This window comes from Elephas maximus, chromosome 1, assembly GCF_024166365.1.
Source record: "Elephas maximus indicus isolate mEleMax1 chromosome 1, mEleMax1 primary haplotype, whole genome shotgun sequence".
Lineage (NCBI taxonomy): Eukaryota > Metazoa > Chordata > Mammalia > Proboscidea > Elephantidae > Elephas > Elephas maximus.
The window spans coordinates 132,092,621-132,118,716 of record NC_064819.1 but is presented as its reverse complement, the minus strand read 5'-3'; the positions used below and the strand labels follow the sequence as shown (position 1 = coordinate 132,118,716).

At 37.4% G+C, this 26,096-nt stretch overlaps 1 protein-coding gene across 8 annotated transcripts in view; it reads right to left on the bottom strand.

Moving 5' to 3' along the window:
* The window catches only part of ADGRB3 (adhesion G protein-coupled receptor B3), a 792,372-nt gene that overhangs the window by 408,944 nt on the left and 357,332 nt on the right, over positions 1–26,096 (bottom strand). For all 8 annotated transcript variants that reach the window (XM_049895042.1, XM_049895022.1, XM_049895052.1 and 5 more), the window contains 2 exons: positions 17,884–17,985; positions 17,426–17,532 (listed from right to left, as the gene is read on the bottom strand). In XM_049895042.1, coding sequence (XP_049750999.1) covers positions 17,426–17,532; positions 17,884–17,985 — 209 coding nt within the window. The remainder of the gene's footprint in view (positions 1–17,425; positions 17,533–17,883; positions 17,986–26,096) is intronic.

Below are 26,096 nucleotides of genomic sequence, written 5' to 3'. Positions count from 1 at the left end.
TTCTTGATAATTGCTTCTTTCATTCTATTCCTTTTTTTCTGGGTGAATTTTCCTTTTTTTCTGATCTTTTAGTGATTGTTTTAAAAAGGTTCTATGAATGGTATTTCAATTTTGACTTACTTTTTTCAGTTGGCTCACTTTTGATAGATCTTTTAGATAGAGATGGTTTTATCTTCTCCTCAGCATTTTCAAATTGTGGTTTTAGTGCCTTTTTTATTGCTGCTGAAAAGTTTGCTGTTTGTCAAATAGCCTTATTTGATAGGTTATCGATCTTTAATTTGTGGTAGCTATAAAGTTTTTTCTTTTTATCCTAGGTATAATGCATATTAAGCTTCTGTGTATTTGCTTTTATTTACTCTGCTTGGGACTTCGGAACCTTTTTATAATCTTAATATCTTATCTGTCTTAAACTCTGGAAAATTTCCACACACTAACTAGCTCATAAAATATATCCTCTCACTCAATCTCTTCATAGCCTCTTTCTGGAATTCCTATTAAACACATGCCAGGCTTTCTTATTTTATTCTTCATTTTATATTTCTGTTACATTTTTCATCTATTTATATATTCTGGCTTCTGAGAGATCTTTTTCCAGACCTAACTTCCAGATCAATAATTCTTTCTCCAACCGTGTCTAGTTGGATAATGATTCTATTCGTTATTATCAGTGACAGTATTTTTCACTTATAGAAATTTCATTTAATCCTTTTTGTAGTCTTCCATTCTTTAATTGTTCTTTCTTTTCTTCACCTCTCAAATTATTTTCAACAAATATTTTATAGTTTGATATTTTCTATTGTTTTTACTTCTAGCATTGCTAATTCTTCTTATTGCTATATTTGCTGATTCTCCCTCATAGTATTTTGTCTCATGATATTCATAATTATTGCAAACTTGTATTCAGTTGGATTTATTTTGGTGGGGGGGCATAAAGTCCCTAGTGTGTGAAACAGTTGTTAGAGATTAGTTTTGAGTGTAACTGTCTGGGGGGATCTTAGGCAGTTCAATGATCCTGGACAATTTTACTCTAATTTTTATGTTAATTCCTTCTGCCTATGATTTATGTTAGGGGTTTCAGTTTCTGAATGGCAACAACTTTCCTCTCCCTTCCTTAAATCCTTGTACAGATAGATTGTAAATTTCTTAGACACATCCTAGACCTGAGGGTGCACAGAGTTTTTCTAGTCCATAAGGCCAGGGCAGAAAGATGGTGCTGGGTCATTGCAGGAGGCACAGATATAGCATCACCGCTTGTATGAGAGGGTACCTTATCAGCATCATCAAGAGCGCTTTAGAATCTCAGCCTTCAACACTTAAGGCTTACGTATGATCTGAAACGCCTACAGGCTGCTGAATCATCAGTTTTCCCTTATAACTCTGGGTTTGATTTTTCCTCCATTTCTGGTACCTAATTTAAGTATTTACCTGTTTTTCATTTGAGCACAGCCATAATGCAATACTTGAAAACATATATTTGCTGTAGTGCATTCAAAACTCAGTATGATCTATTAGGTGTCAGCTTGGCCCATCCCACTGTTCCACTACTGATAGAAGTACCCTAACACCATCCAGGCTCAACTACTCACCATTTCCCAAAGAAACCCCATGGGTTTCTGTCTTTGCAACCTGATCCATGCTATTCTATAACTTTAAATGTACTCCAAAAGTCCTTTTGTTAAATTGGTATCTTTCCTTTATCCTTCATGAATTCTTTTTAGATAACCGTAATCGTTATATGATCTCTACTTGCAACCCCACAGAAGTAATCTTCCTGTATTTTATATTATTATAGTGTTTGTATTCTTATCTTATCCATTCTACTGGACTATAAATTCCTAAAGAACTTGTACTTTTTTACTCATCTTGGTTTCCTTTGAAATCCCTAGCATATTGTCTGACACATAATAGATAGCTGCTCAAAGTATTTGCCAAATTGAATTGAACTACAGAAACATTCTTTTCCTCTGAAGCTATAATCTTCAGAAGTTAACAAAGTAAAACATGGCAGTCCGTGATTATTCAAGAGAAAGAAATATGTAGTAATTGGAGAATTTTTATACTTCCTGAGAGAATTACCTTTTAAAGATATCCAATTAATATAAATAGGCAAATAATTTCAAAAAGTTTAGACATCTACAGTTATATGTATATGATTGCTACCTTTAAGAATAGTAACTATTAACAGCAGCAATGATATTACATTAATTGAGTGCCTATTATATGGCAAGCATTGGACTAAATGTTTTACATGAGTTGCCTCATTTGACTTTTAAAACAACTTCTTGTGGTGCTATAATTATCTGCATTTTACAGATGGTGGGATGGAGGCTTAGTGAGGCTAACTGAATTTCTAGGACCATCACAAAGCCCTTCAGTAGTGGTTTTAGAAAGATTTAAGCCCAGGCAGGCTGATTTCAGACTCAGTATTCTTAACGACTCACTCTTAACTCAGGCTTTTTATAGTGCTTTTGTTAGAAACTGTCAAAATGTTTAAATATTTAAAAATCATTCTCAACCATGCTTGTTTTAAGGAAACATTAAATATTTTGATATGAGGAAAGAATACAAAAAGCAAGAGATTTGAAATGATTTGCCAGACCCTTGTGGTATTATTGCCAATTATTTGATTAGCAGTCATTGTTTTGCAATATAATATTTAAATGTTCCTAAAACCATTTACCAAGGTTTATAAAAGATTTTGTGGATAGTCTTATTCAAATAGAGGTTAAAAAAAAACTGAGCTATATTAAGGATTCTATTTCCCCTGGGCTGTATTTTTTAATTCTCTTAGTCTCTGAGGTAGCTTGGAAAGGTGTTAAAATTTTAATATTTCCTTTTGAAATCACAATTATCAGTGATTACCCCAGCTCATATTATAATACTCTATGAGCATTTTTTCTCCAAAGGACAAATCATAAAAAGTTTTTGTGTTCATTCACATTTAACACTGGTTAACTAGATGGCACTAGTTAACAAGACTAACAATTGAAAAGAAAAAATAAAAACAAAACTGGGGTCTAAACACAGTTTACTTTTTACAGTTTTAGATTAAGCCTCCTTGTTCTTTGTATAGAGAGAGGTGGTGAGGGTCACGGCTTACAGAGTAGGTGTGTTTCTGAAATAACCTTATTCTTTTCACTTAATGCCTCCTACTGCCAGCCACAGTTGCCTCTATTGTGTGATTGCTAAAAAAAGGTTTATCATAGTCACTTTGTGCAAATGACACACTTTAAGCATCATATATTTATATATTATTTTCAGCATCAACTCCTACAGTCCATCTGTAAGGTATATTAAAGGTTCTCACAGCTCCAAGTGGCTTCAATTAAAAGATAATTATACAAGGAACTTCTTTTTTAAAAAAGCAATAATCTAAATATACCTCTTTTGCTTCTGTTGATAATTCTGTCATTTTCTAATACCAAAGCCACTCACTGGATGATGGTATTAAATTATATACAGATCTACCTAGCATCTCCAGGAAAGATAGATCGTTCTGTATAGTAAAGATGGCATACTCTGTGTTCTAGTGCATGAATAGTTTCTAATTTTCACTATATTTGATACAAAGAGCTTGAGTTCACCTTAGAGTTGTCTAAGAACAAGGGGTTAAAATTTGAAAAGCCAATTTTTATCTAGAGACAACCTGATAAGTCAGATTTAGTCCAGAATTCCCCTGGGCAATCATATATGTGTGATACAGAACCCAGGATTGTGGCTTCAATAACATGTGGCCATAGAGGAATTGGATACTCTGTTTTCCTGTCCCAGGGATCCCTGAAGGGAGAGAGAGGATGCCATGAATTTGAGGACTAGATGGCATTGTATGAGAAAAACCTTGCCTAACCTGATCAAGAAAACTAAGACAAGTACACAACGTGCACATTTCAGGGTAAAGCCTGGAAATTTTCAGAATAAATGTGAGAACACAGTAAATTTGCCTACCTAGTAGGAACTAAACAATAACTCATTTTGTAGTTCATGGCTAGAATTCATCAAAAATACATTTCCTGAGCAAAAGACATATAGGTGAGTGAGATTCCTTTTCCTAACACCAAACAAATCTAGAATTTATTTTTGGTATTCCAAGCCAGGAGACAGAACTAGAGCCCAATGCATGCACAATGAGTAGAAAGCAGTATGGTGGACATACACACACAAAAAAAACCCAAACCCGTTGCTGTCAAGTCAATTTGGACTCATAGCGACCCTGTAGGACAGAGCAGAACTGCCCCATAAAGTTTCTAACGAGTGCCTGGGATTTGAACTGCCGACCTTCTGGTTAGCAGCCATAGCTGTTAACCACTACACCACCAGGGTTTCTGTGGTGGACACAAAGTGGGACCCAAACGTCTAGGAATGTACCCATTGGCAGGTAGAGCTCTAAGTAACTTAGTATTTCTCTAAGGCTTTCCCAATTCTATTTTCATTACTTGGATTTTAGAGTTCTAGGGATATTGCAACAGCCAGAATAGGCTAGGTTATGCTGTGATAACAAACACCACCAAAATCTCAGTGGGTACAAACAACAAATGTTTATTTCTCACTCACACTACATAATATGCAAGACAGGTCAGCAGGGAGGTTCTTCTGTTCATCATAGCCATTCAAGGACTGATGGAGGATGAAAGATCATGCACTGGCAATGACAATCTCAGGTCTGGAGGTGCTACAGATCAACCTCCATCAACAACCAATTGACCAGAGCTAGTCGCATTGGGGCACCTAGCCTCAAGGTGGTGGGGAAGTTCAATCTTCCTATGTGCACAGGAGTGGAGAATTGGATATCACCAAATTTGACATGTCTTATGAGAGTTATGGGGCCCTGGTGGCATACTGGTTTTAGCATTTGGCTGCTAACTAAAAGGTCAACAATTTGAACGTACCAGCTGCTCCTCAGAAACCCTATGGGGCACTTCTACTCTGTCCTATAGGGTCTTTATGAGTTGGAATCAACTCAGTGGCAACAGGTTTTTTTTTTTTTTTTTTTTCAGTTTTTATGATGGTTATGGAGCTAAGAGTCATTTTATCTCTTTGCCCCCTCACTCCATTATTGCATTCACCCACCAAAATCTTGATCCTAGGAGAAATCTACCACAGTGTTTCTCAACTGTCAATGTTCATATGAATCACAAAGGGAACTTTTTAAAATGTGGATTCAGATTAAGTAGGTCTGGGACAGGGTCTGAGATTCTGCATTTCTAACAGGCTCCCAAGTCCCGCGGATGTTGTTAGTGCTCAGAAAATATTTTAAATACCAAGGTTCTATCAAAGGCCTTCTCTACACCTACATCTAAGTAGCTCAACTCTGCTAGAGAAAAATTACAACTAAACCTACTAGTTATATTCTAGATTCTTTATTGACAATCTCAGCTTGTACTCAATACACCTGGTAATTTTATGTCTTTAGTAGGCTTACTCTCAAACTCCTGGAAATTACTCTTTCTTACCTGTTCTTTTCCCCTCAAATGATCTACATCTCTTCTTAAATTCTCACTATTAGCAATGGAGAAATGAGAATCCCTTAGCTGAAAAGTCCATCATCTTCCCCACAGCAAACCTACTAAGCTCTTTTCAATGCACATATCTTCCCCATCTTCCTTCCTCCAGTTATAATGGAACCAGTGTCCTTCCTTTAGGGAAGAAAATTCTTTGACTTTCACTCTGGGTGTCAGCTCTGTTTGCCTTCTTGAATTTTCTTTGATTTTCTTCTTTCTCTCCTAAATCCTTACTGTTACCCTTTCATTGGATCATTTAACATACAAAAATGTTCTGATATCTTCCATTTAAGACAAAACAATACGAAAACCTCTTGACTTCACATCTCCTACTAACTATGCCCCAATTTTTCTGCTCTCATTCATGATCATGATCCCTAGAAAGGGACTGTGATGGTTAATTTTATATGTTGGCTTGGCTAGGCTATGATACCCAGTTATTTGGTTAAATGCTGGTCTAGATATTGCTTTAAAGGTATTTGTAGATGTGATTAACATTTACAATCAGTTGATTCTAAGTAGATTATTCTGCATAATGTGGGTGGGCCTTTTCCTATCAGTTGAAGGCAAAAAGGCTTTCACAGCAAAAATTGAGATTCCCAAGGAGAGGAGTTCTGCCCGAAGACTGAAACGCTGATATTCTGCAGAAGTTTCAGCAGATCTACAGATTTCAGATTCAAGACCGCTGGAATCTCCAGTCTGTCCCCTGGCCTACAGATTTTGGACTTGCCTACACCCACAATCTTCTGTAGCAATATCTTAAAATAACTCTCTCTATCTCTCTGTATATATGTATGTATTTCTCTATAGAACCCTGATTAATACAGGAATAAATATGCAGTCTTTCTTCACTTCCTCACCTCCTGTTCTTTATGTTGATGACTCTGAAATTTATATTTCTAGACAAGGAGCTGAAGTCTGAGCTCTCAACTCCCATATCTAACTACCTTCTCAGTATCTATCAAGTGCATAGCCCACTGAACTAATAGCACTATTGACAGCTCCCTTACCCCAACTCATCCCAAGCTTTTCCTCAGGGCCTTGCCTTCTTCATCTCAGGAAATGACATCCCCATCAAGCAGCTAAACATGTTCACTCAACTTTAATACAGGACACCATAATCTCTCATTGGATTACTGCAGCTGACATCACTCCTTGCAGGCCTGCCACCCTACAGTCTACTTTTCATGGAACAGCTCTATGATCGTCTTTAATTAGATTAAATAATATCACTCCTCTACCCTCAATGGCTTTCCATTGCATTTAGAATAAAATCAAGTCTTAAAAAAGACCTTTTAAGATCTAGCATAATTTTTTTCCTACCCAACTCCAACTTCATCTCATGACATTCTTCCTAATCAAAACCTTTCAACAAATGTATCTTTTTTACTTTCTTAAGGTTAGGGTTGGAGCCCTTTGGCACAGTGGTTAAGAGCTTGGCTGTTAATCAAAAAGGTCGGCAGTTTGAATCCACCAACCACTCCTTGCAAACCCTCTGGGGCAGTTCTACCCTGTCCTACACGGTCCCTATGGGTCAGAATTGACTTAAAGGCAATGGTTTTTTTTTTTTTTTTTTTTTTTTTAAGGTTAGGGTTAGGGTTTTCCAATATGTTATTCCCTGTACATGGAATATGCTCTCATTTCCTGCCAAACTCTTTGCATGTCCAAATCCATTTCATCTTTCAGTTACAGTTTGGGATGCCATTTCCTTACCCCAACCATTATTCTCTATGTTGGCACCCTGTTTTTTTCCTTCAAAATATTACAGTTTGAAATTACTTTATCCCTTTTTTCTTTCTACTTTATTTTGTCTGTATGGTGTGTGTTACACTCATGTTGCATCCTCAAGTCTTTGCAATGTGCTTTGCACATAGTTGAAGCTCAGTAAATTTATGCAAAATTAATTAATGGGTAGGTGAATGGATGAATGAATGATTACATAATAAGGTACATATTCTTTTGTAATTTTTTCCTCTTTGGTATTAGCCTAAATGTAACTATCTACACAACTGTATTCTATTATCCTAGGAACAACAGTTTCAATTCAGTGAATTTAAATGTTTAAATCTTCCTCTAAAATTTCTTCTCTAAATCATACTAAATCCATGTGCTTCTAGAAGCCTAAAAATCTCCTGGTCTTTTGTAGCTATGATCTGTAAAACACTGTAATGATACAAAAGAGGAAAAATGTGTATAACTTATGGAAATATTTCATTATATATCTATAAAATAGACCTCCTTCAAAAACCCTAGGAAGCACATCATATGTGCCTCAAGATTTTTTTTTTTCCTTTTTTAACTACAGTTGAAATTTACTGGTTTGGTAGAGCGTAGTCATTCATGTAAAGCCAACATTTTGCCACCACAACTAGAAAAATCTCCATATAAATTATAAAAAGTACACTTTTAAAGGCATCAAAGAGCTATGGAAACAATGAAGACTTCAACTGAAATCCCAGAAACAATGAAGATTTTCTGAGGTAAACCAACAATTTCAACCAATTTTTTTGTTTGTTTTTTTAACTGTTTTTGCTTTTTTTTTTTTTTTTTTCTTCTAGAGAGGTTTGCTAAATCTGGGCATGACCCCTGGGGCAGAAAGAGGAACTAATGTTTTTGGTTGCCCATGGCTGAAGAAACATATGGAAAATTAAGGGATTCTAAACACTTTGCTGGGATTTTTTCCATGAGACATTTGCTGAGTTTTGGGGTGTGTAGGAAGCTGAGGAGTTAGGATGAAGACAAAAATGCAGAGCACAATTTTCTCCATCTTTCTACATGCTTTGGAAACAAATGCCTACTGAGGGATGAGTCCAGCTTTAAGCACCCAGCTGGTCTCCCTGTCAAGACATTTGTTGGATTTGAGGCTGTTTGGACAGAAAGCTGGAAAACTGAGCAGGGAACCTCTGAAGGGGAGAGCTGAATCTCCCACCATTTCTCAAGCAGACAGATGGGCACCTTCCAAGTCTATAAAAGCCGTGCTAGAGGAAAAGGGGCTAAGCAGAAGTCATTTTAACAAAACTAAAAATCAGTCTTGACTTACACCAATTCTTAATTGCGTGGAGGTATCAGCCCATCATTGTATTTGCCCAGTCAAGGAAAGGGGAGTGCTTTCTGTTGAATAACATTGTCTGAAGACTCTACATTTCTTCTATACACAATGTCAGGTATTAAATAAAAAAAAAAAAAATTACCAGATATGCAAAGAGGCCAGAAGAGTAACTGATAATAAAGGGGAAAGGGAAACAGACCCAGAAATTATCCAGCATTACAGTTAACTGGCAAGGATATTAAAATAACCATGGTTAAAATATTAAAGAAAATAGAGGAAAAATGGACAAAATAGATTAAATGATTCAGAATTCCAAAAATGTTAGAATATTTTTAAAAGAGAAGAAGATGTATATTTTATATCAGAAGTCAGTAATCTACACCTGTGACCCAAATCCAGCCTACCACCTGTTTTACTGAATATAGTTTTACTGCCACACAGTCATAATCATTCATTGACTTATTGTCTATCACTGCTCTCATGCTACAACAGCAAAGTTGAGTGCTTATAACAGAGACTGTATAGACAGTCTGTATAGTCTGAAATATTTACTGTCCATTACCTTACAGAAAAATTTGCTGGCCCCTGTTTTGGAACTATGATACAATACAATATCTTGCTCTTGAACATAGAGTACCTAACACAAAAGGAAGAAATGATGAAGTAAAAGAACTGAACAGGAGATTTCAAAGGGCAGCTTGAGAAGACAGAGTAAAGTATCATAATGAAATGTGCAAAGACCTGGAGTTAGAGAACCAAAAGGGAAGGACACACTCAGTATTTATCAAGCTCAAAGAGCTGAAGAAAAAATTCAAGCCTTGAGTTGCAAATTTGAGGGATTCTATGGGCAAAATATTGAACGGTACAGGAAGCATCAAAAGAAGATGGAATGAACACACAGAGTCATTATACCAAAAAGAATTAGCTGATGTTCAGCCATTTCAGGAAGTATCATATAATCAAGAACCAACGGTATTGAAGGAAGAAGTTCAAGCCGTGTTGAAGGCATTGGCGAAAAACAAAGCTCCAGGAATTGACAGAATACCAACTGTGATGTTTCAACAAACAGATTCAGTGCTGGAAGCACTCACTTGTCTATGCCAAGAAATTTGAAAGACAGCTACCTGGCCAATCGACTCAAAGACATCCACATTTGTGACCACTTCAAAGAAAGGTGATCCAACAGAATGTGGAAATTATCGAACAATATCATTAATGTAACACACAAGTAAAATTTTACTGAAGATAATTCAAAAGCTGTTACAGCAGTACATTGACAGGGAACTGCCAGAAATTCAAGCCGGATTCAGAAGAGGACATGAGATGAGGGATATCATTGCTGATGTCAAATAGATCTTGGCTGAAAGCAGAGAATACCAGAAAAATGTTTACCTGTGGTTTACTGACTATACAAAGGCAATTGACTGTGTGGATCATAACAAATGGGAATTTCAGAACAGTTAACTGTGCTCATGAGGAACCTGAACATAGACCCAGAGGCAGTCATTCAAACAGAACAAAGGGATACTGTATATTTTAAAAACAGGAAAGGTGTGCATCAGGGTTGTATCTTTTCACCATACTTATTCAATTTGTATGCTGAGTGTCATGGATTGAATTGTGCCTCCAAAAATATGTGTCAACTTGGGTAGACCATGATTTCTAGTATTGTGTGATTGTTCACCATTTTGCCATCTGTTGTGATTTTCATATGTATTGTAAATCCTATCTTTATGATGTTAATGAGATGGGATTAGTGGCAGTTATGTTAATGAGGCAGGACTCAACCTACAGGATTAGATTGTGTTTTAGGCACAAAAAAGGAAGCGAGCAGAGAGATGTGGGGACCTCATACCACCAAGAAAGTAGTGCCAGGAGAAGAGCATATACTTTGGACCCAGAGTTCCTTCCCTGAGAAGCTCCTAGTCCAGGGGAAGATTGATGACAAGCACCTTCCTCCAGAGCTCACAAAGATAGAAAGCCTTCCCCTGGAGGAGATGCCCTGAATTTGGGCTTCTAGACAGTGAGAGAATAAACTTCTGTTTGTTGAAGTTATCCACTTGTGGCATTTCTGTTATAGCAGCACTAGATAACTAAGACGGAATTTGAGCAAATAATCCAAGAAGATGGACCATATGAAGAAAAATGCAGCATTAGGATTGGAGGAAGACTAACAACCTGTGATACAAAGATGATACAACCTTGCTTACTGAAAGTGAAGAAGACTTGAAGCACTTACTGATGAAGATCAAAGACTTACCACCTTCAGTATGGATTACACCTGGTCAACATAAAGAAAAGGAAAATCCTCACAACTGATCCAATAAGCAACATCATGATAAACGGAGAAAATACTGAAGTTGTCAAGGATTTCATTATAACTTGAACCTAAAATCAACACCCACGGAAGCAGCAGTCAATAAATCAAAGGATATGTTGCACGGGGCAAATCTGCTGGGGAAAAAAAAAAAAAAACCACTACCATCAAGTTGATTCCAACTCATAGTGACCCTGTAGGACAGAGTAGAACTGCCCTGTAGGGTTTCCAGGCTGTAAATCTTTATGGAAGCAGACTACCACATCTCTCTCCTGTGCAGTGTGGCTGGTAGGTTTGAACCACTAACCGTTCAGTTAGTAGCCAAGCATTTAACCACTGCCCCACCAGAGCTCTTTGAAGTGTTAAAAAACAAAGATGTCACTTTGAGGAGTAAGGTGTGCCTGACCCAAGCAATAGTATTTTCAATTGCCTCATATGCATGGGAAAGCTGGACAATGAATAAGGAAGACTGAAGAAGAATTGATGCCTTTGAATTACAGTGTTGTTGAAGAATATTGAATATACTATTGACTGCCAGGAGAATGAACAAATCTGTCTTGGAAGAAGTACAGCCAGAATGCTCCTTAGAAGCAAGGTTGGCCAGACTTCATCTCATATACTTTGGACTTGTTATCAGGAGGAATCAGTCCCTAGAGAAGGACATCATGCTTGGTAAAGCAGAGGGTGAGCAAAAGAGAGGAAGACCTGCAAGGAGATGGATTGATACAGTGGCTGTGAGGATGGACTCAACCATAGCAAAGATTTTGAGAATGGTGCAAGAGCAGGCAGTATTTCGTTTCTGTTGTAACATAGGGTTGCTAGGAGTAGGAAGCTATTCAACAGCACTTAACAACAACAACAGTACAATTAAACTTTCGTATGTGTAATGGAAAGTTAATCAGGAATTTGTGAAACACGTTGTAGATTTTGACACAGGAATTGTTTAGAACATCAAGATCTAAACAACACCTACCTTCCAAGTAGTTCTTTTCCGTCAGCTCCTTCTGGGTAGATAGCATTCAATACATGTGAATTATTACTATTTTCTGAATATATCGTGAACTCACAATTTTATTCAGGGCCACCTGTTAAAAACTTTGAAATTTAGAGTTGAACTCAGATCCCAAAGCTTTAACATGTGGTTCTGAATAAAATTAAGAAGTTTCTGGCAATTTTAAAGGACATAATGTTCATCAACTTGTCCTTGGCATTGTTTGGTTGGGCAGTGATTATCTGAATTCTGGGAGTGGGAGCTCTGACAAATTTTTGGAATATGGCAACAAGAATGAAAAAGCAGTCAGACGCCATGGTTTCAGTACTTAGTACACGACTGTCCAGATTTTTTCAAGAGTGGGTTATATAATTAGAAATACATGTATGCAGATGCCAAATCAATACTGCCATTCATAATAATAATAGCTCACATTTAATGAATGATTATTATGGGCTGTTCAAAACTCCATTTAATTGGTCTTGAATGATCCATTGTTATTTTTAAGAATTCCTAGGTGATTATATGTTCAGCCAGGATTGAAACTACTGATAGAGCTCTCCCTGCTTTCCCTGTAACTTGTCATGTACCAGCCATATTTGCTGTGCAAACTTCTCAGAACAGGCCACTCCTGACTCTCAGACTCACTCACCCCTACTTACCTGCTGCATATTTGAAAATTAAAATCACCTCCTAGATCTCCTGGCCAGATCAGATCTACTACTGATTTTTTTTTTTAATTTTTCATTAAAGATACAATAAGATTCGTACAATATTTGGCTCAGTAAATGTGTGTTATAAACAAACTCTATGATAGTTATTGTTTTCTTTTTTCCCTAGATAAGCTACAGTAATAAAAATGTATTATCCTCTTTTAGGCAATGTTTTGAGCATTTGCGCAATGAGGTGGCAATCAGGACAGTGTGATAAGTGTGAGGATTATTGTTGCAATGAAGCAAAATTTATCTGAGAAGCAGGAAGTAAAATAAGAAAATCTATTGTCTTTATCTCTTCTAGTCTAACAAACCACTCATAAAAATAGGGGAAAATAGAAGAAATAAAGCCTTTAAGGCAGGATTCAAGATTTTTCACGTATTTTTTTCCACAAAGTCTACCTTTTGATGACTAGCAATCCTTACTCCAAATTTTGTATCTGTTTATTTGCTAAATGAAGATTTGAAGAGCAGATACAGAAGTTCAGATCAGCAACTTAAAAGGGGATATTTATACCCAACTCCTCATATTTACATGTAGAATAACTTTCATTAGAGCAATATCTTTGGTCTTTCTCTGCCCCCATCCCTCACTTCTGACTAGGGAAGAAGTGACTTATCGGCCTGATGAATTTAGGAGAGTGAATTAGCATTTCAATTCTTTTTCCTTTAGATATTTCTACTTACAACATGCATTCTGCCATGTTGTACACAGCCTATTCCTCTAAGTGTGGCGTGTTTGTGAAAATGTATCTTTGTGTATGAGAGAGAGACAGAGAGATACAAAGATAGAGACGGACGGATGGACGGACGGACAGGAACAGGTTATATATGAAGTGGGTCTGTTTATCTAATTAAGAGTGAGGTTGGCCTCACTTGGCTGCAATATTCACTTATTTTCTCCAAAGCGCTTTATGGACTCTTGTTCCTATCTCTCAACTGGTTCTGATATTGTTTCTACCTTGCATATTATAAAATTTAGAAAATACCCCACAGTATGAAATGAAACATTATCATATGGAAAAAAAAAAAAGAGTTTTCCAAAAATACCACTACATTTTGCACTTCGATCCTAAACCATCATTTTTTAAATAGTGTGCATGTATTTGTGTCTGTGTGCCTATAAAGTAACATTTGGGTCATAGTGTTTAATTTTGTATCTTGTATGGTTTTGAAACAAATTTCACTATTGTTAGCTTATTGAAACTGGGTCTGCAATGACCAAATAATTTCATAAAGTAATGTCATGAATTATTCCACATTTCTAAATATTTTTGGGCTAGGAAAATTGCATGTTAAGGATAATGCTTATTATTTTCATATGATTAAAATTCATGATCATTAAGTCTGGTGTATCAGCTTCTCAGAACTCTCTAGTTGCCTCAGACTCCAGGACGTACAACATCCTCCTACCCAGGACGTACAACATCCTCCTACCCAGGATGTACAACATCCTCCTACTCATAAGAAAAGTGGTGAAGTCATTTCTAACACAGGCATCTATGGAATATCTCACACACGCTTAGCATTCTGTTAAACACTAAAGGAATGAAAGTGAAAAACATGGTCCCTATTCTCAAAGAACTCAAACTAAATGCCCAGTATGACAGAAATTGGTGATTTTATATATTAAACAGATTAACTATCCTATTCTCTCCACCCCAACTGGTTTATAATTATGAGGGTGCACAGGACATGCTCAACTAATGTTGTATAATAACAAAGTTTCATTTGAAAACTTAAGTCTATTGTTACATATTTTAAATAATTCTCTGTAACAGATGACAATTAATATTTAATGAGCTTTATGGTATAAAAAAGGAGCCTTGGTGCAGCAATGATTAAGCACTTGGCTGCTAACCAAAAGGTTGATGGTTTGAACCCACCCAGCAGCTCTGAGGGAGAAAGACCTGCCAATCTGCTTCCATAAAGATTACAGCCTAGAAAACCCTATGGGGCAGTTCTACTTTGTCACATGGGGTCACTATGAGTTGTAATTGACTCAATGGCACACAACAACAACAACATGATATAAATGGGCAAAATGAAATCCCTCAAGGAAAACACAGCAATGAAAAGTGGAACTCATAAATTCTACAAGAGGAGAAAATGAAGAGTCTCCAAAGTACATTAAGAATTTGTGGAAGCCAAGGCTGTTCCATATCACAAAACTATCTAGCTGTCCTACTCAGACAAAGCTTGGCTTAGGGAAGCTACAGAAGGAGTAAGAGCATGCGGAGAAGTTGATTTCATTTCCTTCTCCAATTAACTTTGTAAAGATGATAAGACATTTATATTAGTCAAGCATCATTTTAGGTACAGATTGGTCCTATACTTCCCTGAACATGTAAAGGAGAAGATCGTGATACCTGAGCAAGCACTAGATGTGTGTATATATGCATGTATATGTATTTTCTGGAGTTTATGTGTCCAAATACAAATATCTATCTATCCATCCATCCATCCATCCATCCATCCATCCATCCATCCATCCATCCATCCATCCATCCATCCATCCATCTACCTACCTATCATCTACCTACCAACCTACCTGTCTATCTACCTACTTATCTATCATCTACCTACCCACCTATCTTCTTCACCATCATCATCTACCAATCTATAATCTATCCATATTTCTCTCTAGCTACATCATCCATGTGTACAACTCCAGATAATAGTATTTTGAGTTCTAAAATTTTATTCTTTATATGATTTTTTGCAACTCAAATGCATTTTCTGCACACATATTTACAACTCATAGTTATATAATTCTTTTATAATTTGCAAATATTTTTGGATACAGCATCTTATCTACTCTTCCCCAAATCCTCCAGGTATGCTAAGATGATGGTAACAACTCCATTCTGCAGACATGGAGCTGAGGCTTCAGTGAGATCATATGACTTATCCTAAGTACAGATAATCAGAAAATGATACCCCCGGTACTCCAGTCTAGGGCAGATGATTTTAAAGCAAGAGCTCAGAAGGTAGTAGAGCCTGAACAAGACAGTGGGCTTTGAAGCCTGGTGCATAATTTTCACTCTTTGCCTCTCGTTTGTGAACTGCTCCCCTGTTTATCTTCAGTTTTTTTTCTATGCAAACCAAGACAGGAATCCCACCTTTGCAGGTTCTTGTGAGGGGTGGAGTTAATTCATGCAAGTGCCCCCGAGACTGCTCAGCACTTTATAGGAGCTGCATACAGGGAGACTGATTTTTATTCCACTATCTCATGCACCTGATTTTTGTAGCCAAATCAATGAGGGCATATACACATTGTCAAAGTTCTGAGTAAATAATTTTTACCAGATTCACAACTTGAGATTTAATTTCTTTTCTGCTTCATAGAGTACTTTGTTTCTCTCCATTATCAGATGGGTCTGCACTCACAGAATGCAAGCTCATTTACATATTAATGTAAAAACACTGAATTTATAAAGTAAAAATTCTCTGCAAAAGCAAGTGGTACTATTCATTCTTAGCAAACTTGTAAGAATTGGCTTATATTACGATTTACTTTATCCGTGTAATGTTCCCACCCATTACCATGATTAAGCAAAAACTAATTATGGATATAATTAAGATTAAAGTAAACAAAATTTAATGTCTAAAAGCAGGGAAAAATAAAATCCATCAGAAAATTAAATTTATAAGAAATGTTTTGCTTATACTTAATTTTGAAATCCATGGTCTGAGTTACTGACAGCTATTAATAATAGAAACTTTAAATTCCATATTCTTCATTTTCATATTATAAAGTTAAGCATATATATATATATATATATATATATATATATATATATATATATATATATATAAAAGCTCTGCCTGGGTGTATACACACAGACAGAAATAGGCTCTATGTAGCCAAATAATCATAAATTCAACATATTACATGTTAACATATACATGTTGGCATGTAAACATATTAAGCACCATTTGGCTTCAGAATAAAAATAATGCACGTTTTCTAATCCCATTAAGTGATAAGGGTTATATTACACAAACTACTTCACCATCCACAAGAACAATCTTTTGTTTTGTTTTGTTTTTAATTACGTGTATTTGTGAGTGACAGTAAAAAATTAAAAGAACAACAAAACTTAAAGGCTCTTAACATCATTTCTGCCAATGCCTAACTTTCCATTTGGCTCACGCTCGTATTTTGTTCCATACCCTACAGAGTTTATTCATGTATCGAGTTTCGCCTGACTGCTGGGATGAAATAACAAGTCTCTGATGACAATGATTTGTGCTTGTAAACTACCAAGCAAAATTTAATTGTGCTCAAAATATTCATATATCATACTCTGAGCATAGTCAGTGAGTGTGGGGAAAGAGAGGCTATTTTTGAAGAAGTTGCTCCATGTAATCTTTTGCGAGTAATTAATTTCCTCTGTCATTATTTCATGTCTTAATCTCAAACTGTAGTGAGAAATTTATACCTAAATGATAGATTTATCATTCTCCAACTACTGAAAAGTTAAAAGACTTTAATTAAAAAATGTAACTGATTTTGAAACACCTCTTACTTACTATTTGAACATAGACTTGTACCAACCCTAATATACAGTTTAACTCCTGTAGATATAAATGAATAGCAGATTTTGCTCAGTCCTTTCACCCATTAGGCAAGCAACTCTTTCATTTAAAGCAGGATCCATAAAACACAAATCCTAGAAACAAAGCAATTTTTCACTGACTTAAAAAAATTAGCTTTCTATCACATCCTTTAGGCATTTTTTTTTTTTTCAGAGATTGTACTGATTTGATTGTATGGCAGAAGGTTAAATTCTCACACAGTGATCATTAGCAAGAAATAAACAGAGCAAGTACTAAAGCTGGCTTTGCACCTACTGAATGCTGCAAGTGTCTGTACTCATTTGATATGCATCTTGCAAAGCTCGGCTGTTCCCAGAAGGCCACTCCATGAAGACTGAGAGAGCAGCGTCTGCTAGTGGTGCCTGCGCGTCACAAAGAACAGAGAAAAGCTTTACAACAGGGTGCTAGAAGGCATCAGGCTAAAAATGGGGTTTGTACTTTTTTTTTTTTCTTGCTTTAAACAACATGCACATGAAATAATTTTATTCTTATAATGCACATCAGTCACACTGAAAACTCAGTGCATCAGTAATCTTTTCTAGGTCTCCTCATTGGCTCACTTAGGAAGTCTTCTGCTAAAACTGCTTCATGAATTGTTTGCAGGACGGACTCATTAAGGGGTGTAAGACACAAGATGACTTCCTAAGCAAACAGAGCATGCTGCTCTCGGATGATGGCCATCATTCGGGTTTGGGTGGGTCATCCTACTATACCTGTGGCATTCAGAGGACACTGATTGAATGCCAAGTCGCCTGCTGGAGTCCTTTTCCACACCATTGACATCAGATAATCCTCTGGGCATATTTCATAAGGTGCTGCAATTTAAATCAGAGAGACTTGAATGCCAGCAGTGTTTAATTTTTTAAATGTTGGCAATAACAATCTTCAAATGCATCTCTGTAACCCCAGAGCTCTTTCATTTTCTTTGAAATGTATTGTTTACTGAAAGGTTTGAGATGTCTTCATAAACAAAAGAACTCCAGGTTTCCACTTCATTATCTACAAAATCTCCACAATGTGCTTACTGAATAGGGTTTTTAAAAAAGTCATTCGGATTTGCCTGGACAGTGAAATTACATTCAAAGCACATAAGTCAAAATCCTTTCCAATACTCATAATGTTTTTACGTGTATACAATAAAGTGATTTCCAATCAACTGAAATCCTTATTAGAATTATCAGCTATAAATAGTAAAGAGTAAATACACATAAAGGGCAAAAGTATATAACGTTTTATCTCTCTAACCAAGAGCAATGATGCCAATTATACTGCATGATATAAAAGTAAACTGATTTGACCTTTTTGCCTTATTATTTTCAAAAGTCCAATTTAATTGTTGAGGCAAAAAAGGGAATTTCAAGAATAACAGATGAATAGCAAAAGAAAAGCCCAAGAATTTTGAAAGAATGAGACTATCTATGTCGCTGTTGTTGTTAGGTGCCGTCGAGTCTGTTCTGACCCATAGCAACCCTATGCGCAGCAGAAGGGAGCGCTGTCCAGTCCTGCACCATCCTACTGATTGTTCTTATGCTTGACCCCATTGTTGCAGCCACTGTGTCAATCCATCTCATTGAGAGTCTACCTTTTTTCTGACCCTCTACTTCACCAAGCATGATGTTCTTCTCCAGGGACTGATCCCTCCTGATAACATGTCCAAAGACCTATCTATACTGTGTTCAAAATGATAACTTCCTCACAGATTAAAGAGTGCGATTGTCCCTCTTCTAGACACACCTGCTGTTGTACTTGTCACACAGCCCTGTCATTCATATGTTTATATATTTGTCTCACTACTTGCTCGGGATCTCGTTTAGGTCTTCTCATCTCTTTCTCACCTGCACCTAACAGTGTGTCTGGCATACAGAAGTTACCCAAAATTGAATGAATAAACAAATGAATATATGACTATATAGTTACCTTAGTAAATATATACGTACCTAATAGTTTCAGGGCCAGAGTGTTTTCAATGGTTAGTTTTTTGGAAGTAGATTGCCAGGGCTTTCTTTCAAGGTACCTCTGAGTGAACTCAAAGCACTAACCTTAGGATTATCAGCCAAGAGCATCAATCGTTTGTACCAAGTAGGGACTCCCAGTAAATACTGGAGCCACAATTAAATGCTGGCAGTTTTACTTCTGATCCCATACTCTTAACTGCTATGCTGCAGTTATGTCTTAACACATGCCCTCCACCTCAGCTCTGTGCTGTTAACACATACGTGTTTTTCTGGTTAGATGACTTTCTTGAGCTTTAGACTGGTATATCAGGCTGCTGGGTGGCATTTTTTATTTGGCTGTCCCTAAGAAATCTCGAAGTGAACCTGCCTATACCTCAAGTCCCTTTATTTCCTCCCATAAAGCTCTTTCCTCCCTCTTCTGTATTTTCTATTGCATTTAATGGTATCCTATTCTAGCCCCATAGTGGAAACCCCGGTGGTGTAGTGGTTAAAAGTTCGGGTGTTAACCAAAAGGTCGGCAGTCTGAATCCACCAGGCACTCCTTGGAAACCCTATGGGGCAGTTCTACTCTGTCCTATAGGGTCGCTATGAGTTGGAATCAACTCAATGGCAATGAGTTTGGTTTTTGGTTATTCTAGCCCCATAGCTAAAACCATGAGATTAACCTACTAAACCTTCACCTCATCTTAACCCCTAATGACTCTACCGCCACTGTTTTAGTTCAGGCATTCATTCTGTCCCATCCAATCAGGGAACAATTACCCTACTTATATGCTAAGCCCTGTTGTAGGGAAGTTCAGTGACTCAAGAGAAAAACAGTCTGCTTCATGGAACTTTCAGTCAATGGGAGGAGGCAGAGGGCAAACAATGAAATATATAATTACTTGAGTCTAACTGTGATAAAAACGTACAAGGGGAAAATACAGTTCTTTTCATCTAAAATCTGAAAGGATCAAAGACGGCTTCCTGGAGGAAGTAACATTTAATTGTAAGTGGCTGTGTAAAACGCAGGAAGTGATCCAGGCAGAGGGAACAGTATGTGCAAAGGTTTTGAAGCAGGTAAGAGGCTAGGGTACCCAGAACAGTGTGGCCAGAGGGGGAAGAGCAAAGAGGAGTGTGGAGTAATGGGTTGAAGAGAGCAGCTGAGATCAGAGCACGCAGAGCCTTGTGGGCAGTCACAGAACAGTTCTAAACAAAGGACTGACAGGATTCAGTTTTTAATTTAAGAAGGTCAGTTTGCCTTCTGTGGATAAAATGGATAGGGGTAGCAGATGGGGCAAGACCATTGAGGAGGCTAATTCAGAGCTTCAGCACTCAAACGATGGTGGCTTTAGGTAGGATGGCTGGACTAAAGACAAAGAAAAGTAAATGGACACGCAGTAAATTTAGGAGATGGGCCAAATGACATGAGGGATGAGGGAGATGGAGGGGTCAAGGATAAAGTTTGCTTTCTGACATGAAGAACTGGGTACAAATTGGTACCATTCTCTAGCATCTTCCCTCTTTAATCCAATTTTCACACCACATAAACAGAGTAATCTCTAAAGTTTAATCCCATAATTTGCTGCTTAAAACCTTTCCATGGTTCCTCAGTACTTACAGTACTGAGTACTGTACGCCGAAAAAGGCCCTTCTAGCAAGCCCCAACCTGGCATTCCAACCACGGCTAACATGTATTCTACGGACCAGCCACAGGTAATTGTCACCCCTCAAATATTCCATGACAATTCATACTTCCTTGTCTTTGCACAAACTGTATCCTTTACGTAAAATGCTTTCTTCTTTATTTTTTCTGATAAAATTCCTATTCATCTTTAAAACATCTTAAATAATGTGTTTTCTGAGAAGGCTTCCTAAATACCCCAGCCATTGAATATATGAATATTGTAACTCTTTTAACAGTGAACTGAAAGCATTTGGTAATGTGTGGAAACCTCCCTAATCCCCAAACTTCATCTTTTAAGAGAGTAAACATGCTTTATTTTGTTGCCTTTTAATCTCCTGTAATGAACTACAACAAGCTCTAAGATTGATTTTTCAACCAGTGAGGTCACTATGAGTAGGAACTGACTCGAAAGCACCTAACAACAACAATGAACTACAATAGTGTCTGTCATACAGGAGGTGTTTAAACCATGTTTGTTAAATAAATCACTTTTACTGAAGGAACAATGTAATAGACCAATGCTGTCCAATTGAGCTTTCTGCAATGATGAAAAACTGAATTTTAAATTTCATTTAATTTTAATAAGCACAAACTTAAATTTAAATTGCTATGGTGTTGAATAGTGTTGTAGAGACGATCATTGTATTTCTGTAAATGTCAACCAACAGCTACTATAGAATTTGGAAAAAAAAAAGAATAAATGTTACCAAATATAGAAATATTTCAACTGTATTAACAATACAAAAATATGAAGCACAGTTTATTATGTAACTGAATTCTACAGACAATGACTAGACTATTTAAAAAAAAAGATAAGGTATTAGTTATCTAATTAGTATTATGTTTGATTATTCTTTCTGTTCTATTTACACACCCCACTTCTGTTCATTACCTTTCTCGCTATCCCTTCATTTACATCTTTTACCTTCACTTCACTCCTACCGTCTTCTTGGTTTTCTGTGCTTTCAAGCTCAACATTTCTTCTGTTCCATTGAAGAAATTTGAAATACATTTTATAAAACCAGTGGTTATAACTTCTAAAGCTTTTGTTTTAGTGTTAATGTTTTTTCAATGAAAAAGCAGTTTGCACTGGACTTCTTCATTTCTCTGTAGTGGTTTCAGAAAGCTTTTCACAATTGTCATCCTGGCCAGTCACTCCCCTTTCTTGTGCCCCTCCCCCACTTTTGACTTTACGGTCAGAGTATCCTGCAATTACAAACATATACCACAAGATGGCACTGGTGGGCAAATAGGGTGAAATCCTTACTGAGCAGGCAGCTAAAACTGACAAGGTTCAAAATCAGGGTGGAAAGCACTAGTTGCTATCTGCCTGGGAATATGGGTGAATACTTGATTTTTCTTTCTTTCTTTCTTTTTTTTTTTTTTTAACATACACTGCTTAAGAGAAAAAGAAATTTCTTCCTCTCATGTAAATACCACAGTTAACAAAAAATTAGGTTCAGTTGCAAGGCCCTTCAGTCTGGCCCCTTACATGAGTTTCCACCCCTTCTGTCTCCTCCCCAGCTAGCCTGTCCTCCTTGGTGCTCTTCCAGTGCCCCAGAAAGGCTCCCACCTCAAAGTCTGTGCACTTGTGGTGGATCTTCCTGCCCAGGATACAATCCTTCCCACCTACATGGCTGCGTGCCTCACGCTCCCACTGCCTGAAACCTTTACTCAAAGGCCACCTTCTCAGGGGCTCCCAAGCCTTCCACTACTTGACTGTTCTTCAAAGCACTTATCATCTTGTAATTTCTACATATTTTTCTAGCTTTTTTCTTGTTGTTGATTATTTTTGCCTCTGCCTGCCGGCATGTGAGCACCATGAGGGTAGGGATTTCTCTATAGAATTCTATATTTTCTATACAAAATATAGAATTTTCTGTATTTTTTCACTCCTATATCCCTTGAGCTCATAGCATTTCCTGGGATGTTGCAGGTACATAATAATTATTTGTTGAATGAATGAAAGAAAAGTCAGTTCATGTGAGAGATCACGTTCTACTTCAGAGCTGCTAGTGTGAAAGCTGGGAATGGATAGAGGTGGGTGATATTAGGAGGATGAGGAGTTATAAGAAATGATGAGATATAACAGGAGTCTGAATTTATTTTAAGGGCAAGGAAAAAGTTTTTTTTAATATCTTAAATGCTATTTCCACTGTGTACCCCCCCACCCCAATATGTGTTGAGTTCCTTGCCCTTATACCTGTGAATGTGACCCTGTTGGGGTTTTTCTTTTGTTATATTAGCGGTCACACAAATGTAGGGTGAACCTTAAACCTAATCACTTCTAAGTTATAAAAACCAGAATAGATGCAGAAACACACACACACAGGGGAAAGACGAATACAGGCAATGAAAACAGATATGTCTATAAGCCCAGGAATGCCAGGGATTGCTGGCAGCTACTAGAAATTGAAATAGACAAAGAAGAACCTCCCCCTAGAGCCACACCTTAAATTCGGACTTCTAGCTTCCTGAACTGTGAGAAAGTAAGTTTCTGTTTTCTAAGCCTCCCACTTGTAGTATTTTCTGTTACAGTGGCCCTGATGACTAAGACACCTGTGGCTTGGAGCACAGATTGAACGTAAGTAGGACTGAAGGCAGGGAGGCCTGTGACAATCCAAATGATATAGTCGGAGGAGGGGCATGGAGTCACAGGGAGTGGCAATAGAAAGTGGATGGATTCAAATCTATTTTGGAGGAGAATGGGCTCAGCTCCATTCTGACTGGACACAGGAGATAAGGATAAAAAAAAAGGATAAGAGAGCAAAAATGATGAAGCTCAAGTAGGATGTCTGGTGGGCTATACCTTGAGCTACAACAAAGGAGAAGATGGTCTGGGAGTGATGATGCTGAAAATGTTTCAAGTCTGAGATATCTGAGCGCATCTAGTTATTATAAAAAAGTCAGTTAAGTAGTGGGAGAAAGACCTGGCCATCTCTCCCATAAAGATTAAAAAAAAGATTACAGCCTAGAAAACCCTCTGGGGCAGGTCTACTTTGTCACATGGGCTTGCTCTGAGTCAAAAATCAACTCCATAACACCTAACACCACCACCAACAACAGAGATCTAAAGCTCAGGAAAGAAACATAAGGCAGAGGTTAGCCACCACCCCCCCGCCCCCGCCTAATGCTACCTATGAGGAGCCCTGGTGGTACAGTGGTTAAAGCATTCAGCTGCAAACCAAAAGGTCAGTGGTTCGAAGGCACCGGCAGCTCCGAGGGAGAATGATGTGGCAGTCTGCCTCTGTAAAGATTTTCAGCCTTGTAAACCCCTCGGCAGTTGGTTTGGTTTTGGTTTGGAATGCTACCTATATTTTGTAAAATAAACCCATTGACATAGAGTTGATTCTGACTCATAGCGACCCTACAGGACACAGAAGAACTGCCCCTTACAGTTTCCAAGAAGCGCCTGGTGGATCTGAAATGCCAACTTTTTGATTAGCCGCTGTAGCCCTTAACCACCACACCACCGGGGTTTCCATTTTGTAAAATAGTAAATACAGAATTAGCTGAGTCCACTCACTGCGCTCAAAATAAAACATATCACTGTATAGCAATATGAAGGGCTCTTATATTTTTAAGCCACAGCAAAATGGAATAGCAACTCTGTTTATCAGCTGAAAGGTACAACTGTTTACTATCACCAGGCAAAGATATAAAAACCCATTTGTAAGATACCACTGTACTTAAAGCTGTAAGTATGTAGTCCGCATGCTCCCTAGCATGGTTGCTTAACTGCCAAGCTGGTCAGGGACACGTAAGTGGAGAAATTACAACACAGTAAGATGCCCACTATGATGAGGGAAGTGCTGACTGCTCTCAGAATACTTTAGGGAAGAGTATGTCTGAGGAGGATTTCTCTGTGGAATTCGATATACAAGGTACCAATTACCTAGTGATTAGCTGTTAATCTGTCTATTCAAGCTGATTTTCTGTCTCTTAAAAATAGCAAAAATTATACAGAGCTTAAATCAATTTGGTGTGGAAAATTTGTTTTTACCCCATATGCTAGAATTCCGGCGTTAAAGAGAAACTGATTCTACACTGTAAAGCTAGCACGCAGAAAAAAAAAAAAAATCATGCGCTATGTGTGGCCCCCCATTTCAAATCTCACTGGCTGGCAATTCATTATTTCTTATGTTTTGAGAATTCCATGTGCCAGGGAATGCGGAGGTAAGTGAGGGAGATCCCGTCTCTTTGCCCCTACAGCTTACAGTTCTAATTTAATAGGTAAAACCTTCTCACGTGAAGAATTCATGGTGCTGCTGAGAGCTGAGGGAGAAGAATGGTGTTTATGAAGTGTGCTTCAAAACAGCCATTTATCACAAAGAAAATGGCATTTACCTGTCTCAAACTGAAAACCCATATAATTATAGCACAGTACTCACATACCACTAACCATGAGTAAGGCACTCTTCTAAGTGTATTACATATTTGAATTCATGCAATTCTCTCAGTAACCTTATAAAGTGGGTGCAATTATTGTCCCATTTTAAACAAGAGAAAATGAAGCCAGAGAGAGAGAAGTATCTGGCCTAAAGTCACTTAGCTAGGAGGTAGTAGACCTAAGACCAATCAAGCCCAGGACTTCTAAGACCACTCTTGGAGAATGTTACACTGCCTGTAAGCATAGGAGACTTTGTTTTGTTGTGTTAAACGAGTTACTTAGATATTTTGCATAATTTCCTGTTTTTAAGTCTAGAAGTCAGCAAACCACAAGCTTTAAATTTATTAGTAGACAAAGCACATTGTAGTTTGCCTGTTTGAGTACCTGTCCTGGATGGTTTTTATATATACATACCCAACCAAATTCTGTATTACATATGTTTTTTAATTCTGTATTTCAGTGGTGCAAACAAGTCACTCTAGCTGTAACCTGCTGGTAATAAGAAAGAAAGAAAAGAAAGATAGCTAACTTAATTTTGAGGAATAACTCCAAGTAGCTAGTAATAACTTTTAGCTAGTCTAAGTTTTATATTGGGATACACTCAAGAGTTGCTGGAGAAATGATATTTACTTATCTTTTTTATATTATCTTATGAATTGCTTAGGGTAGCACTGCTTCTCAACCTTCTCCATGGAATGACACATATATGAGATGACCATATTTATAGGTACAATGGAGTAAACGGGCAAGGCTGTTCAAGGCTGAAGGCCACTGGCCACAGCCTCCTCTCTTGTCAACTGCCCAGAGGTCTTAAAAAGCCCCCAAAACCAAACCCATTGCCTTTGAGTGGATTCTGACTCATAGTGACCCCATAGGATAATGTAGTACTGCGCCATAGAGTTTCCTAGGCTGAAA